Genomic DNA, 17,451 nt, shown 5'->3' with positions numbered 1-17,451 from the left:
TGACCTGATGCATTCTCTTTACCACTCTGCTGTGTTTCAGATCATCCCCAATTACTCCTCGAGGGAAGAGTATGAGAAAATGTTTGCCATGGGAGTGACCATGTAAGAGATTTCCTGTCGATAAGATAAGATAAAAGATAAAATAAGACAAGATTTCTTCATTAGTCACATGTACGTCGAAACACACAGTGAAGTGCATCTTTTGCATAGAGTGTTCTGGGGGCAGCCCGCAAGTGTCACCACGCTTCCGGCACCAACATAGCATGCCCACAACTTCCTAACCCGTACGTCTTTGGAATGTGGGAGGAAACCGGAGCACCCGGAGGAAACCCACGCAGACACAGGGAGAACATACAAACTCCTTACAGACAGCGGCCAGAATTGAACCCAGGTCGCTGGCGCTGTAATAGTGTTACGCTAACCGCTACACTACCGTGCCTGCCCTAAACTATGAGTACTGCTCATTAAACTAGGAGTGAGTGATGTGTCAGTTGTGGTTCAGTGGGTCACTGTGCCTTTGTGTTTGTGGATCAGCAGTTTGTGGGTTCAAGACCCAGGGGACTCAAATGCAGAATCCCAGACCGATTGGGTCAAGTTGGGATTGGATGCAGTTGCAGTGGGATTGGGTTTTAATTTTACAGTAATGCACTTAAACTCAATTGTTATTTATTAGTTTATTGGTTTATCATTGTCACATGTACCGAAGTCCAGTGAAAAACTGTTTTGCTGCCATCCATACAGATCACTTCACCACATCAGTGCATTGAGGTAGTTCAAGGGAAAACAATAACAATGCAGAATAAAGTGTTACAGTTACAGAGAAAGTGCAGTGCAGGCAGACAATAAGGTGCAAGGGCCATAACGAGGTAGATTGTAGGGTCAAGAGTCCATTTTATCGTACTAGGGAACTGTTCAATAGTCTTATAACAGTGGGATAGAAGCTGTCCTTGAGCTCGGTGGTACGTGCTTTCAGGCTTTTGTATCTTCTGCCCGATGGGAGGGGGGAGAAGAGAGAATGTCTGGGGTGGGAGGGGTCTATGATTATGTTGGCTGCTTTACTGAGGTAGCGAGAGATGTAGACAGAGTCCATGGAGGGGAGGCTGGTTTCCGTGATGTGCTGAGCTGTGTCCACAACTCTCTGCAGTTTCTTGCGGTCCCGGGCAGAGCAGTTGCCATACCAAGCCGTGATACATCCGGATAGGATGCCTTGTTAGATCCTGATGCAGGATTTCAACCTGAAATGTCAATTCCTTTCAATTCTTATTCCAATAGTCAATTCCTTTCCCCCACAGATGCTGCTTGACCCGTTGAGTTCCTCCAGCAGATTGTGTGATGCTGCAGATGCCAGTATCTGCAGTTTCTGGTGTCTCCAAAATTTGGGAGCTGTCTTGTACAGTGACTCTTCCAATCACTCCTATAACCATCAAGCATTCTTGTCTGGAATGAAATGTTGGCATGACTGGGGAGCTTACTGTGTAGACACATCCTCCTGCTCTGTGCCTGAGTCAGACTGTAGTGACCTCAGTGTTTACTGAAACGCTGTCAGCTCCTCAAACTGAAGGTTCAAGATTCTAATTCACTAACCTGGGTTAAAGAGGTGCATTGTGTTGTCCTTTGATACGTGTGGCTGCTTGTTTTGAGGCAATTCTGATCCAATATCCTGCCCCCTTTTAAATTGTAACAGTTCATAGGTAATCTGGTGGTTCAGTTACCAGCTCAGTCTCCAGAGTCTGGAGCACTGATCCGGAGACACTAGGTCAGAATTCAGCATCAGAATCAGGTTTATTATCCCTGATGTATATCATGAAATGTGTTGTTTTGTGGCAGCCGTACAGTGCAAGACATAAAATGACTGTAAGTTACAAAAATAAATAAATAGTGCAAAAGAGGAATAACGAGGTAGTGTTCAAGGGTTCATGGACCATTCAGAAATCTGATGGTGGAGGGGAAGAAGCTGTTCCTGAATCGCTGAGTGTGAGTCTTCAGGCTCCTGTACCTCCTCCCCAATGGTAGTAACGAGAAGAGGGCATGTCCCGGGTGGTGAGGGTCCTCAGTGATGGATGCCGCCTTCTTGAGGCACCGCCTCTTGAAGGTGTCCTCGATGGTGGGGAGGGTTGTGCCCGTGATGGAGCTGGCTGAGTCTACAACCCTCTGCAGCCTCTTGCGATCCTGTGCGTTGGAGCCTCCATACCAGGCGGTGATGCAACCAGTCAGAATGCTCTCCGCCGCACATCTGTAGAAATTTGTAAGAATATTTGATGACATACCAAATCTCCTCAAACTCCTAACGAAGTAGAAACCAAGTTCAAATCTCACCACAGCTGCTCAGGGATTTAACTTCAAATAATAATCTGGAATTTTAAAAAATTCTAATCACAGCGAGTTTGGTTGTAAAAACTTTCCTGGTTCACTGGTGTCATTTTTGGAAGGAAATCTACCAGTCTGGCACCAGATGCTTCACCAGTCCAGGTGAAGACTCTTGACCCAAAATGTTGACTGTCCATTTCCCTCCACAGATGCTGCCCGACCTACCGAGTTCCTCCAGTGCTTTGTGTGTGTTGTGTTGAGTTTGGGTGTTATGTTTCAGTTGTACTGGATGCTGGTGAGAATGCACTTGGTGTACAGTTTTGGTTACCCTATTATAGGAAAGACGTCATTAAGCCAGAAAAAGAACAAAAAAAATTTATGAGGATGTTGCCAGGACTTGAGGGCCTGAGTTATAGGGAGAGACTGGGCAGGCTGGGACTTTATTCCTTGGAGCGAAGGAGGCTGAGGGGTGACTTTATAGAGGTGTATAAAATCATGAGGAACGTAGATAGGGTGGACGGTCACAGTCTTTTCACAGGGGAAGGGAATCAAAAACTAGAAGGCGCAGGTTAAAGGTGAGAGGGGAGAGATTTAAAAGGGACCTGAGGGGCAACTTCCTCATGCAGAGGGTGGTGGGTGTGTGGAACGAGCTGCCGGAGGAAGTGGGTGAGGCAGGTACAGCAACAACATTTAAGAGACATTTGGACAGTAGATGGACAGGTTTAGAGGGATTTGGGCCAAATGCAGGCAAATGGGACTGTCTCAATTAGTCAACTTGGTTGGTATGGACGAGTTGGGCCAAAGGGCCTGTTTCTGTGCTGTATAACTCCATGTCCAGTACATTATTGGCCAACACTTTCACTTTTGGATGGCCAACAACCTATGGCACAGGAAGAGGTCAGTTAGTCCATTTGTCCACGTCTATTTACACCAGTGACCCAGTCCTCAGTCTGAGTCCTGTGGGAAGCTCTGGGAGATGAGACAATCAAACTAACTGGAGGTTTTGCTTGGTTTGCCCCAGGTACGGCCAAATGACTGCTGGAAGTTACTGCTACATTGGTCCCCAGGGGATTGTCCATGGCACGATGGTAAAGATGCTTCCCTTCCCTAATCAATAGAACACAGCCGTTACCTCACAGGCTGGAATAGGAAGGGCGGGCGTTGTACCGGGCCTTGGTCACAACCTTCCGCAGTGACCATGACCTTGTCTGTTGCCGCATGCATTCATCAGAACAGTGATGTGTCGGTTCCCAGATGGTTCATCTTTAACCCCTCGCGCTTTGAAGGCTCAGGGTTGGGTTATTGAGTTGGTTAAAAAAGAGTTAACAGAATTCTAATCCTAACCATTGCGTGAGTGGTCTGGGCTGAGCTCACTTCCCCGGTGAGTGTGAGATGTTGTCTCTGAGGTTATCGCTCTCGCCCTCCAACGTTTCAGATGTCCATCCAGTTTTCTCCGGTTCCTGACCTCTCCTCTGCTTCCCAGCTGACCTTCCAATCCTACATGTTTCCCTCACAGGAATGTACTTGATTGTCTGGAAAGGCCTTTGGGAGTGGTTTAGATCTAGAAAAGTACTTCAGATGTTCAGTGATGATCGAACCGTGTTGGTTCCCATTCACAGCCCTCAGCGGTGAAGCAGCCCACACCTGACCTGGACACCATGCAGACACAGGCTGAGAAGTGGCAAGTGACTTTACACAACTAAAGTGCCAGACAGTGACCATCTCCAGAGTCTAACCACCTACCTTAACGTTCAGTGGCATTACCATCACTGAGACCCTCACCACCAACATCCTGGGGGTCACCACTGATCAATGGACCAGCCACATAAATACCGTAGCTACGAGAGCAGGTCCAAGGCTGGTTCAGCTGCAGTGAGTGACCCACCTCCTGACAGCCCAAGTGTGGTGGAACACTGTCCTCTTGTCTGGCACAAGGGCAGCTCCAACCACTCTCGAGAAGCTCGACACCATCCAGGACAAAGCAGCCGTTCGATTGGCACCCCATCTACCCCCCCCAAACGCCCCCTCCCTCCACCACCGACGCACCATGGCTGACAAAATGCACCGTAGTTACTCACCCAGGCTGCTCCGACAGCACCTCCCAAACCCACCGCCCCTCCCGCCGTGAAGGATAAAGGCAGTGGGGGCAGGGGGACACCACCACCTGCAGCTTCCCCTCCCAGTCACACCCCATCCTGACTTGGAAACACATCACCGTTCCTTCACCGTCACTGGGACATAACCCCGGAGCCCCCTCCCCACCAGCACCAGGTCCCAAGAAGACATCCACAGTTCACTTGCATCATATATTTCTTTACAAATCGGCCCAGGCGCTGTTTGATCTGTCCTGTCATGCAGTAAGATCATGAGGACCTGATCTTGGCCTCAGCTTCACTTCCCTTGTGATCCCCCAGAACAACCAACATCTGTCTGCCTCAACCCTGCAGAGATCCCGTGACTCCAGCTGCACAACTCTCTGATGTTAAGAATCCCAGTGAGTCACAGTCCTCAGAAGGAATTCCTCATATCCACCTTAATGAATGATAGAAAAATAGGGGGCTATGTGGGAGGGAAGGGTTAGATAGATCTTAGAGCAGGATAAAATGTCGGCACAACATTGTGAGCCGAAGGGCCTGTACTGTTCTGTAGCGTTCTATGTTCTATGTTCTAAATGGATGGCCCCTTATCTAAATAATTCTGGACCCTCCCATCAGGAGACCACCCTGCAGTGTCCACTCCACACCCCCATAGTCTGAGAACAGGTTAGAGGCCGGCCCCTCCTGGTCTCCAGCTGTTCCAGCTGTTCCCCAGAGCACAGAGGGACGAGTTCATTGTGTGGTCAGCGTCCGGGGTCAGGTGGCTGATGTTAACGGCCCGGGACACGTTCCTGTTTCAGCTGACGGTGTTGAACGCCGGCCGTCGGTACCTGGGCTTGGACAACCTCAGCGGGAAGGTCTTGGTGACCTCAGGCCTGGGCGGGATGAGCGGAGCGCAGGCCAAGGCAGCGGTCATCCTCGGCTGTGTCGGCGTGGTCGCCGAGGTGAGTCCGTGCATCGCACCACCGTATCGGTCAGAAACAGGTCAGGGAAAGGGTCTGGCTGGGGAGGGGGAGATGGGGATTGAGGGAGATGGGGATTGAGAGAGATGGGTGATTGGGGGAGATGGATGATTGGGGGAGACGGGTGATTGGGGGAGACGGGTGATTGGGGGGATGGTTGGTTGGGGGAGACGGGTGATTGGGGGAGATGGGTGATTGGGGGAGATGGATGATTGGGGAGATGGGTGATTGGGGGGATGGTTGGTTGGGGGAGATGGGTGTTTGGGGAGACGGGTGATTGGGGGAGACGGGTGATTGGGGGAAGATGGGTGATTGGGGAGATGGGTGATTGGGGGGATGGTTGGTTGGGGGAGACGGGTGATTGGGGGAGACGGGTGATTGGGGGAGACGGGTGATTGGGGGAGATGGGTGATTGGGGGAAGATGGGTGATTGGGGGAGACGGGTGATTGGGGGAGATGGGTGATTGGGGGAGGGGTGATTGGGGGAGACGGGTGATTGGGGGAGATGGGTGATTGGGGGAAGATGGGTGATTGGGGGAGACGGGTGATTGGGGGAGACGGGTGATTGGGGGAGACGGGTGATTGGGGGAGACGGGTGATTGGGGGGATGGTTGGTTGGGGGAGATGGGTGTTTGGGGGAGACGGGTGTTTGGGGGAGACGGGTGATTGGGGAGATGGGTGATTGGAGGGAGATGGGGGTCAGGAGAGATGGGGACAGGGAGAGATGAGAGATGTGAGGAGATGGGGGATTGGGGGAGATGGTTGGGGGGAGATGAGAGATGGAGGATAGGAGCTAAGGGAATGGCAGATTAGGGGAGATGGGAGGGAGGTGGGGGACAGGGTTGGGAGATGGGGGGACCGTCCACAACTCTCCAGTGTAGAGGATTCCAGACACTCACCACTCTCTGTGTGAAGATCCCACTCACCTCAGGTTTAAATGACCAGCCCATAATCTTGTATTTGTGCCCCTCATTCGAGACTCTCCCACAAGTGGAAACATCTCCATATCCACCCTGTCACGCCCCTCACGATCTAACAAGTTCCAACATGATCACCTCATTCTTGTAAACTCTCAACACAGATCTGATTTCTTTAGCCGCTCCTGGTAGGACAATCCTCTCATCCAGTGAATTAACCCACTGCACTGCCTCCAATACCAGTGTGTCCTTGCTTAAATCAGGCACCCAGACCTGTGCACAGTGTCCGGGTGTGGCCTCACCAACACTCTGTACAACTGTGACAACTGCTTGCTATTTCTAAACTGCAGACCTCTCGAAAATAAAGGCCAACTGGCCATTTGCCTTTCTAACCACTGCTGCACCTGCCCGCTGACGTTTTGTGATCCATGCACTAGAACACCTCGATCCCTCTGCACCACCATCGTAAGACCCACACTCAACGATTCAGGAACAGCTTCTTCCCCTCCGCCATCAGATCTCTGAACGGTTCATGAACCCATGAACACTCCCTCGTTATTCCTTTATTTTGCTCTATTTATTTATTTTTGTAACTTAAGCTAATTTTATATCCTGCACTGTGCTGCTGCCACAAAACAACACTTTTCACGTCATATAAGTCAGTGATAATAAACCTGATTCTGATGCTGATTCTGACCTTACTCATCTGCCGTCTCTCTCCATTTGGGTAATAATCTTCCTTCAGATTCCTCTTTCAGAATCAGGTTTATTATCACTGACTTTTTTGACGTGAAATGTGTTGTTTTGCAGCAGCAGAACAGTGCAAGACATAAAATTACTATAAATTACAGAATAAATAAATAGTGCAAAAATAAGGAATAACGAGGTGGTGTTCATGGGTTCATGAAACATTCAGAAATCTGACGGCAGAGGGGAAGAAGTTGTTCTTGAATCATTGAGTGTGGGTCTTCAGGCTCCTGTACCACCTCCCCACCGGTAGTAACGAGAAGAGGCATGTCCCGGGTGGTGAGGGTCCTCAGTGATGGATGCCGCCTTCTTGAGGCACCGCCTCTTGAGGATGTCCTCGATGGCGGGGAGGGTTGTGCCCGTGATGGAGCTGGCTGAGTCTACAACCCTCTGCAGCCTCTTGCGATCCTGTGCATTGGAGCCTCCATACCAGGCGGTGATGCAACCAGTCAGAATACTCTCCACTGTACATCTGTAGAAATTTGCAAGGGTCTTTGGTGATGTACCGAATCTCCTCAAACTCCTAACAAAGTAGAGCCACTGACCTCACACCTTCCCACATTAAACTCCACTCAACACGGTTTCACCACTCACTCAACCTATCTATATTCAGTTGTAGAGTCCAATTATGCCCATCGCAACTTGATGTCAGTGTCATTGACAAATGTGAATACCCTGAGAAATATCATTAACCATGTAAGGGCACTTGATTGGTGGCTTATGGCAAATCACCATCAGGGAGTTACGGGGGGGCCAATCCAACTGGCTGAAAGCAGTAACCAGTCAACGTTTCTGTTTCAGGTGGATGAGGCAGCTCTGAGGAAACGTCAGCAGCAGGGCTGGTTAATGCAGGTCACCAACAGCCTGGATCAGTGTGTAGCCCAGATCAGGTGTGAACCTCCTTCAGCTATTGCTCACTCCTTCTCCCCCTGCCCATGGTCCCTCAGCCCTACTGACCCACCTCCTCCTAGAGAACTAAAAACAGGCTGCCTGCATGGGTCAGTACAATATCTGATGGGCAACAAGGTCCCAGGGATGGTTTTCTGGTTGAAGAGCCTGGGATGTCCTGTGAAAGATGAGATGGAGATTAATCCACCAGGGCTGCCCTTCTGTCTTTGAGCAAAAAACAAGCTGCTGGAGGAACTCAGGGGGTCAGGCAGCATCTGTGGAGGCAGAGGGATCTGTCCTGATGCAGGGTCCTGACCCAAAACATCGACCATCCCTGTGCCTCCACAGATGCCGCCTGACCCGCTGAGTTCCTCCAGCAGATTGTTTTTACCACCCACAAAGGATGGTCCGTATATGGAACGAGCTGCCAGTGGAAGTGGTTGAGGCAGGTACATCAACAACATTTCAAAGACACTTGGACAGGTATGTGGGTAGGAAAGGTGTAGAGGGATATGAGCCAAGGATGGATAAATGGGACCGGCCTGGATGGGAATCTTCGTCAGCATGGACCAGTTGGGCCGAAGGGCCTGTTTCTGTGCTGTGTGACTCTGTGACCGGCTGAATTCCTCCAGCAGTTGGTTTTGTTTTGCTCCAGGTTCCAACATCTGCGATCTCTAGTATCTGTCTTTCTTCCTCTCATTTTCTTTTTATTCTCTCTTTATTTGTCTCTCTGTCTCTGTCTCTCTCTGTCTGTTTCTCTCTCTCTCCCCCCCCCCCTTCGTTTTTCACTCTGGGCAGCTGGCCAATCAGAGATGAGAAACTGCAACGTCTATAACTTTAGAGAACAAATCTCGTGGAGTGTGGCCATCACTGGAATATCTGAAGTAGGTGTGGTGGATAAAAACATCCTCACTGCAAGAGTATGAGGAGGGAGGTGGTCCTGCAAAAGGCCAGCTCCCTGCCCACTGCTAGTGTACAGACTCTCCTGTGGTTTGACGGTTCTGGCTGGTCCTGGAACCACTTCCATACTGGAGGTGAATTGTTCAAAGAGGCTGCATGAATGGCATTGGTACTTTGCACAGTAACCTGACAACACTATGAATGAGAAGAAAGCCTTAACTGTTTAGTACTTTTATACAGATTTTATATATTTTTGCAAATAAAGTTTATTCTTGAAATTAAAAAGAAGTCATAAAGATGCAGACCCACAAAGCCCTGCCTCTGTCTCAGAAAGAGCGAGGAGTTTGGGTCTCTGATGCCTTGGAGGAGGTGCAGAAACTCTGGAGGGTTTCAGACAGAGAGAGCCAAAGCCATGGAGAGATACTGTAGAAGAATCATTAATGGTCAGCGATTTCTTTACATTTGAATGGAGGGGGGAAGGATTGTTGATCTTGATTCAATTGTTTTAATCCTCAGTCACCTGCTGTCCAAACATGGGTGTGCGTCGAAATGAAGCCCAATGTGTCTGAGTTTGTTAATGTCAGCAGCCTGGTAAAAAATGGAACGCCTTGAATTGTGGCAAACTAACGTTTGTTTTTTTACTAAATTTCAGGGAGGCTCGACGGATGAAAAAGGCCCTCAGCCTCGGTTACCATGGTAATGTGGTGGATCTTTGGTAGGTGATGAACATCTGGTTGGTTATTCTGGGGATTTACTGTCTTTGCTTTTTAACTACTTTCTTTTCCACATCCCTGTTCATTTTTCTTTAAATTTATTCAGTGGCCGTGGGTGTTGTTGACAAGACTAGAATTCACTGCCAACCCCTCATTGCCTCTTCAGCTGAGAATCTCACTGAACCATTCCGGGGGTAGTTAAGGGTCAACCACATTGGTGGGTCTGGAGTCACGTAGACGCCAGACTGGGTTAAGGATGGCAGATTCCCTCCCCTGGCAGACATCAGTAAACCCGGTTGGTTTTTACAGTGATCTGGAGATTGCACTGTCTCCATGATAACAACAAACTTTTGATTTCCAATTTATTTATCAACACAAAGTTAAACTCCCCAGTTGCTACAGTGGGATTTGAACTCGTGTCCCTAGATCTACAGCACAAAGTTAACCACATTACTGTTAAAACCCTTGACTGGAAGTAAAATCCTTCCTTCCTGCTTCAGGACACTCCCTGCACAACTCCCCCATCAGTCAGCCCATTTAAAGGACATTTGGACAGGTGCATGGATAGGAAAGGTTTAGAGGGATATGGACCAAACGTGGGCAAATGGGACTGGTTCAGTTAGGTAGCTGGGTCAGCATGGACAAGTTGGGCCAAAGGGCCTGTTTCTGCGCTGACTTTATGACTCTATGAACAAGCCCACCGACTGAGCCTGCATACCCACAGGCAGGTTCTGAAGCACAGGAACAATCGCCAACTCCTTTCTGAGTTCCTGGAGGTTTTGCTGCACAACCTCCGGCTTCATTCGGTCACTAACCTTTTATTCACGTCCTCCACTGATATCACTAAGAATTCTTTCTGAATGATGTAACTTATCTCCGTGATTTTTGTTCCCTGCCTGTATGGTGGAAACCACTTTTTAACTGCCGTGGACTCAGGTCCAATCCCAGCTCATTGGCCACTATTGGATTGGGGAATGGCATGTTTTCCGGAGGCGAAAGGTCGCTCCTTGTCAGTGTTGCTGCGTCAGCTGTCCAGGATCTCCCACTCCTGCTGGACCATCTCCTGACGTTGTGCTGACCACTTCCGTTCTCCATCTCACAGCTATCAAACCTCTCCGCACATTTCCCCTGTGCTAGATCAGTGAGAGTGTGATCCAGTTAATCTCTTTCCCCTCCCATTGTTTCCCCAATTCCCTTTGGGAAGTTCCCACTGAATCAGGTCCCACTGCCCCTGCAGACAGTACATCCCAGAACACAGCAACTCGCTGTGGGAAGAAATTCCTCTCCTCTCCCTTCTGGGTCCTCTGGGCTCACATCCTCCTGTCCTGGAAACAGTCTCCTAGAGCCATGGAGTCACACAGCATGGAAACAGGCCCTTTGGCCCAACTGGTCCATGCCGACCCAGATGCCCATCTTTGCTTGTCCCATTTGCCCACATTTGGCCCAGATCCCTCTTACCCTTTCCTGTCCATGGACCTGTCCAAGTTCCTTTTAAATGTTGTTAATGTACCTGCCTCACCCGCTTCCTCTGGCAGTTCGTTCCACATATGGACCACCCTCTGGGTGAAAGAGTTGCCCTTCAGGTTCTTATTAAGTCTTTCCCCTCTCACATAGTGAATGACAAGGCCTTGGTGGTGGTTACTGAACAGCACGACTTTGGGGTGCAGGTACATAGTTCCCTCAAATGACAACACAGGCAGACAGTGGTGAGGGAGGCGTATGGTATGCTTGCTTTCAGCAGCCGTACAGGAGTTGTCTGGTACAGGAGACGTCATGTTGTACAAGATGTCAGGAAGACCGCACTTGGGGTTCTGGTCCCCACACCACAGGAAGGATGTGATGAAGCTGGAGAGGGGGCAGAGAAGGTTCACAAGGTTGTTGCTGAGACTGGAGGGCTCGAGTTATAGGGAGAGGCTGGACGGGCTGGGACTGTTTTCCCTGGAGCGAAGGAGGCTGAGGGGTGACATGATAGAGGTTTATAACATCATGAGGGACATAGATAGGGTGGGTGGTCAGGGTCTTTTTCCCAGGGTAGAACTAGAGGGCACAGGTTTAAGGTGAAAGATGCAAAGAGGTTTTAAGGGCAGGTTTTTCACACAGAGGGTGGTGGGTACATGGAACAAGCTGCCAGAGGAAGTGGCAGAGGTGGGTACAAATGAAATGTTTTAAAGACACTTGGACAGGTACATGGATAACGCTGGCAACTGGGACTGGCTTAGATGGGAATCTTGGTCAGCATGGACCAGTTGGGCCAAAGGGCCTGTTTCCGTGCTGTCAAACTCGATGACTCCATTTACCTGCGAACACACAAATGACGTGAAGAGAAGCAGGAGGGTGAGGGGAGGTGGGTTGTCCGAGGCCAGAGGGGGTCCTGGTGTTTGGGGGTATGGGATGGGAGAGGTTCGATGACGATGGTCCTCTCCCCACAGGGAGAGGCTGGTGCAGGAGAGCGAGCGGACCGGAGAGTTGCTGGTGGACCTGGGCTCGGATCAGACCTCCTGCCACAACCCCTTCAGTGGAGGTTACTACCCTGTGCAGTTAACGTTCGAAGCAGCCAATCAGATGATGCACACAGACCCAAAGGAGTTCCAGAGACTTGTTCAGGAGAGGCAAGTGAGAAGGACAGACGGTGGTCAGACCCTCCCCCTGACCCAGGGGGAGAATGAAAGTCTGAGGGGCTTCAGATCTGGGAGGGGCTTCAGTTGGTGGGGGGAGTCAGTGATGGGGGAGAGTGTCCATGGGCTCTGGGAGGGGACTCAGTGGGTGGGGGGAGTCGGTGATGGGGGAGGGTATCCGTGGGCTCTGGGAGGGGATTCAGTGGGTGGGGGGAGTCGGTGATGGGGGAGGGTATCCGTGGGCTGTGGGGGGGGGTTCTGTGGGTGGGGGAGTCGGTGATGGGGGAGGGTGTCCATGGGCTGTGGGGGGGGGGGTTCTGTGGGTGGGGGGAGTCGGTAATGGGGGAGGGTGTCCATGGGCTGTGGGGGGGGATTTGGTGGGGGCGGTGAGGGGAGGAAATGTTGTGACAGAGGCAAGATGGTCTGTCTGTGGTGTGTGAGGGTCAGGGTGTGACTGCAGTGGAGGCGTGAGGAGGGTGGGTTCAGGGGTGAGGGTGTGGGCAGTGGATGAGGGATGGGAGGGGTGATGATGAGGGTGGTGTGAGGGGTGAGGGGAGAAGATTGTGAGGGTTGGAGGGGTGAGGGAGGGTGCTGGCGGGATTGGAGAATTGAGATGGTTGGGGAGTGAGGGTGAGGAGGGGGAAGAGGTGTGAGGTTGGTGAGGGGGTGAGGGTGAGGGGATGGTGAGAGGAGGGGATGGGGTGTGGGGGTTGAGGTTGGTGAGGGGGTGAGGTTTCTGAAGGGTTTGAGGGTGAGAGTGTTGAGGCTGGAGGGAGTTGAGGCGAGAGGGCTGCGAGGGTTGAGGAGGAGAACGTGAGGGGTGGGGAGAGGGTGAGGGGTGGAGAAGGCGAGGGTTGGGGAGAGGACGAGGGTTGGGGAGGAAGTGAGGAGATAGGAGTGAGGGGTGGGGTAGGAGAGGGTGATGGGGTGAGGAAAGGTGGGGGGAGGAGGCGAGGGGTGGGGGACAGGGTGAGGGTTGAGGGGGAGAGGGCGGTGGGTGTGGGGAGGAGAGGGTAGTGGGGTGTGGGGCTGGGGGTGGGAGATGGCCAGTGCACGGTTTATCCCCGATGCCCCTGTCCCTCCCACAGTTTGAGACGACAAGTGACGGCCATCAACAAACTGTCGGAGAAGGGGATGTTTTTCTGGGATTACGGGAATGCTTTCCTACTCGAAGCCAAGAGAGCAGGTGAGAGGATCAGCACCCAGACACACCTGGTACAACCCCCCCCACCCCCCCCACTCCTCCTTCCCACCCTGGGGAGTAGAACCACCAATGGGGCAGTCCTGAGGGAGGGGCACACTGTGGGGGGGGCACTGAGGGAGGGGCACACCGTGGTCGGGGCGGTACTGAGTGTGCTGTCCTTCGGCCTGATGAATTATTGGCAAAGAATCTAACAGAGCGGTGTCGGAGAACTTTGGAAGTTGTGGGAGTGTGTGGTGATCATCTGGAGCGGTGGCTGAGACAGCTTCTCTTTGGAAGGGGGCTGTTTTTCGCAAGTATTTGGGAGCTGGTTTCCAAGCGCTGTGGGAGCGGCAGTGGCTGGCGAGTTGCCAGGGCTCGTTTCTGAGCTTTGAGGGAGCTGCGATTGGATTTCTTTCTGATCTGTGATTTCAACTGGCTTCCTCCGACTGGAGACCTTGGCCCAGGGTGCCTGGGTGAAGATTCCTCGGTGACTCCAGGACTTTTCGTGCGGTCCGGGAAACGTCGGGCCGGGCTGCCGGTGGACGCTTCGCTGCGTGCGGGAGGGACGGCGCTGGATTTGAGACTCATCGGCTTGCGTATCTGGAGACGTCTCCCACCTTTTCCTTTTCTCTGGACTGCTCTCAGAGGATTTAATTACTGTGTTGCTGCTTATCGGACAGGCAGTGTGTTTTGCATTTCTGACTGCGTAGGGACTAAACATGGCTGCCTGTGCTTCGGGAGTGATGCAGCCTTGGTCCTACGCAGCCGTCGCTGCTCCTGGAGGCTTGGCTACTGAGAAGACGTCGCCCTTCAGACTGTTGACTTTGAAAAATGCAGTTCGCTGCTCTGTGCCTCCATCGGTCGGGCTGAGCGATGGCTTATGGGCCATGTCTGCGACGGTGGGGGACAGGGCTGGTGTCGTCGCGGTCACTAGAATGTTTGGTAGACTGGTGTTTGTACTGCGATCTGAGAAGGAGGTGTCCTTGGCCTTGGACAGGGGGCTGACGTCGGGGGATATCTTCATGCCGGTGGAGCCGGTGGGGGCCCCCGTGCAGCGGGTCGTCCTTTCCGATGTTTTTTCCCATATCCCTGACGAGACCCTCCTCCCTCACCTGTGGTCTCTGGGCGACGTGTGGTCGAGCATCACCCCGATGTTGCTCAAGCCGGCCGTACCTGGCTTCGAGAACGTGTACTCCTTCAAGCGCTCGCTGCTTATGCAGTTGGCGCGGGGCGGGGATGCCGAGGGGCAGTTCCAGGTCCTGTACGAGGGGCAGAACTACAGAGTGTTCTGGGCCACCGGCCGTCCGCGATGTCACGCGTGTAAGGCGTTCGGGCACGTCCGTCGGCATTGCCCTGGCCGCCAGGCTGCCGGTTCAGCTTCGGCGGCGCGGGGGGCTACCGCTGACGCTCCTGCCGTGGCCCCTCCCCCCGCCGTTCCTGCCTCCGCCGTCCCTGCCCCCGCTGCCCCTCCTGTGTCGGTGGGAGTGGGGGGTGGGGGACGAGCGCGGTGCGGACGGTGGGGAGGGGTGGACTCCTGTCGTGGGTAGGAAGGCACGGCGCAAGAAGGGGCACCTTCGGGCCTCACCCCTGGAGGGGCGGGAGCCGTCGGCCTCCTCTGGTCCGGACCCGGGGGTCCCTGGGGTCTCTGGGGTTCAGGGGGTGACAGGGGAGGTCGAGGGGGAGGAGGCGGTGCCGGGGGCCGAGGTTTCCTCTGCGATGGAGGTCACCGTGCCTCCGCACCCCAGCGGATTGAAGCGGCGCCGGAACGTGTCCGAGGGGTCGGAGGGACCGGGGTTGCCCGAGAGGGGGGAATTACCCCCAGTGAAGGCCGTGTGCTCGGGGGGCGCCGAGGGGGAAGACTCGGCTCCCGTCAGGGTTGCGTCCCCTGAGCCGGGGGGAAGTGCCACGGTGCGGGGGCAGTCGGAGGGAGAGGACCCACCCTCGGTCGAGACCGTGCGCTCGGAGTGCGCGCCCACCGGGGAGGGGGATGGCCCCGCCAAGGACCCCGCAGAACCGGAGTCGCCTGAGGGAGGGGTGCTGGCCGGGGCGGTGGTCTCCCGGCTCGTGGCCGCCATCGAGGCCAGGAGTCCCGAGAGGGTGCGCTCCGCCCCTGCGTCTGAGGGGGGTCGGGTCGCCCCCGGGTCGCCGGCCTGCTTGGTGGCGCGGACCGAGGGTACCCCAGTGAGTGGGGAGGACGGGGACCCTCCTAGTGCCGCTGGCGGAGGGGGAGACCAGGGTGTGGCGGCGGGAGAGGCCCCAGCGACCCGTGTCCTCCGTTCGAGCTCCGCGAAGGCCTGTGAGCCGCCCGTCCGGGGGGGGCGGTGACGGTGTGTGGGGGTCCGGTCCCGCCCCACCTCGGGGCCGAGGTCCGGCCGGGCTCCCAGGCCCGGGGGCGGTGGAGTCTCCTCCGGGCGCCGGTCCTGGGAGTGGGGTCGCCCCCGGGGCGGGACTGTCGGGGGGGGCTCTGGCCCGGCCCGGGGCGGGCGTGTTGCCTGGCGGCGGCGACTGCCCGGAGGAGGACGAGAGCTTGGGGTGCGGCGGTGACGGCGAGGGGGATTCCTTCGACGCCGAGCTGGAGGACTACCTCGTCCCAGGCGCCGCGTCGCAGCCCGTCACCGTGGAGGAGATCCGGGAGTTCCTGGAGGAAACCCGGGGTTGGCAGCACAGGGACGAGCTGGCCGCCTCCCGCTGGGCGGATCTGCCGGGAGTCGTGCGTTCTATCCACGACATCCTCGAGCGGGGGTGGGGGGTGTCAGCGTTGGACCAGAAAGAGAGGCGCAGGTTCAACAAGCTGCTGAAGGCTGTGGCGGCTAGGTGTAGGGTGCAGGGGAGCTAGGCAGGGAGCCCCGCTCCTTCCACCTGCAGTGTGGGTGGGGGAGCGCACCGCAGCCGTCATGAGGGTCACCGTCGCCAGCCTGAACATCAATGGCAGCAGGGGGTCTCTCCGCAGGTTCCACCACCTCTCGGTCCTGCGGGACGGGAGGTACACGGTGAGTTTCCTGCAGGAGACCCGCACCGTTCCGGGAGACGAGTCCGCCTGGCTCCTGGAGCGGCGCGGTGGGGGGGGTCTACATGAGTCACCTCAGCTCCACTTCGAGCGGGGTGGCGATCTTGTTGGCCCCGACCTTCCAGCCGGAGATATTGCAGGTTCAGGAACTGGTGCCGGGCCGTCTGCTTCATCTGGCCGTGCGCTCGGACGGCGTGCTGATGCACTTCGTCAACGTGTACGCCCCCCGAGCTCGGCCCAACGCAAGCGCGCTTTTTTGGGAGGTGTCCGCCCTGGTGGGCTCCTTCGATCGGGGCGAGTGGGTCATCCTCGGGGGTGACTTCAACTGCACCCTCAGGGAGAGGGATCGCTCCGGGCCCCAATGCAGCCGCGCGTCCATGTGGATGTTGCGGGACCTGGTGGGATCCTTCGACCTAGTCGACGTCTGGAGGAACCTTCATCCGGACTCCCGTGCTTTCTCGCGGAGGTCGGGGGGAGAAGGGGGTTCCCAGATCGATCGGATATACGTGTCCAAGGCGCACGTCTCCTGCGTGTCGGCGGCCTCCATGCGGCCGGTGGCGTGCTCGGACCACCGCCTGGTGTGGGTGGCGCTCAGTCCGCGGCCCGCGAGGGGGGGGTCCTCGTACTGGCACTTCAACAACCGGCTGCTGGACGACCGGCGATTCCGGGATTCGTTCCGCCTGTTTTGGGAGGCTTGGCAGGAGGAGCTGGAGGGCTTCTCCCCGAGGCTCTGGTGGGACGTGGGCAAGGCCCACGTCCGTCTCTTCTGCCAGGAGTACGCGCGGGGGGCGACCAAGGGGCGGGTGTCCGAGATTGAACAGCTCGAGAGGGAGCGACCGCCGAGGACTCGCCCCTCTGGCGCAGGTACCGGGGAGTGAAGGAAGCACTGAGGGACCTGCAGCTCGAAAGGACCCGAGGCGCGTACGTGCGATCGCGGGTCCAGATGCTGCGGGACCTGGACCACGCCTCGCCCTTCTTCTACTCTCTGGAGAGCTGGTGGGGTGTCTGCAGGCGGCTCGTAGAGCTGCTGGCGGAGGACAGGTCCTCGGTCGCGGATCAGGTGGGAATCGTCCGGGAGGTCCGCGCGTTTTACGCGGCCCTGTTCTCGCCGGATCC

At 54.8% G+C, this 17,451-nt stretch overlaps 1 protein-coding gene across 16 annotated transcripts in view; it reads left to right on the top strand.

Moving 5' to 3' along the window:
* The window catches only part of uroc1 (urocanate hydratase 1), a 135,332-nt gene that overhangs the window by 13,052 nt on the left and 104,829 nt on the right, over nt 1-17,451 (top strand). For 9 of the 16 annotated variants that reach the window (XM_052017462.1, XM_052017458.1, XM_052017452.1 and 6 more), the window contains exons 6-12: nt 41-102; nt 3,329-3,395; nt 5,204-5,347; nt 7,831-7,919; nt 9,470-9,532; nt 11,960-12,139; nt 13,234-13,331. The exons of 1 other annotated variant lie outside the window; for it this stretch is intronic. In XM_052017462.1, coding sequence (XP_051873422.1) covers nt 41-102; nt 3,329-3,395; nt 5,204-5,347; nt 7,831-7,919; nt 9,470-9,532; nt 11,960-12,139; nt 13,234-13,331 — 703 coding nt within the window. The remainder of the gene's footprint in view (nt 1-40; nt 103-3,328; nt 3,396-5,203; nt 5,348-7,830; nt 7,920-9,469; nt 9,533-11,959; nt 12,140-13,233; nt 13,332-17,451) is intronic. 6 more of the 16 variants (XM_052017460.1, XM_052017455.1, XM_052017456.1 and 3 more) reach the window with 6 other exon arrangements.

This window comes from Pristis pectinata, chromosome 6, assembly GCF_009764475.1.
Source record: "Pristis pectinata isolate sPriPec2 chromosome 6, sPriPec2.1.pri, whole genome shotgun sequence".
Taxonomy (NCBI): domain Eukaryota; kingdom Metazoa; phylum Chordata; class Chondrichthyes; order Rhinopristiformes; family Pristidae; genus Pristis; species Pristis pectinata.
Note: the sequence above shows the minus strand (reverse complement) of the source record. Positions and strands in the feature narration are given on the sequence as shown.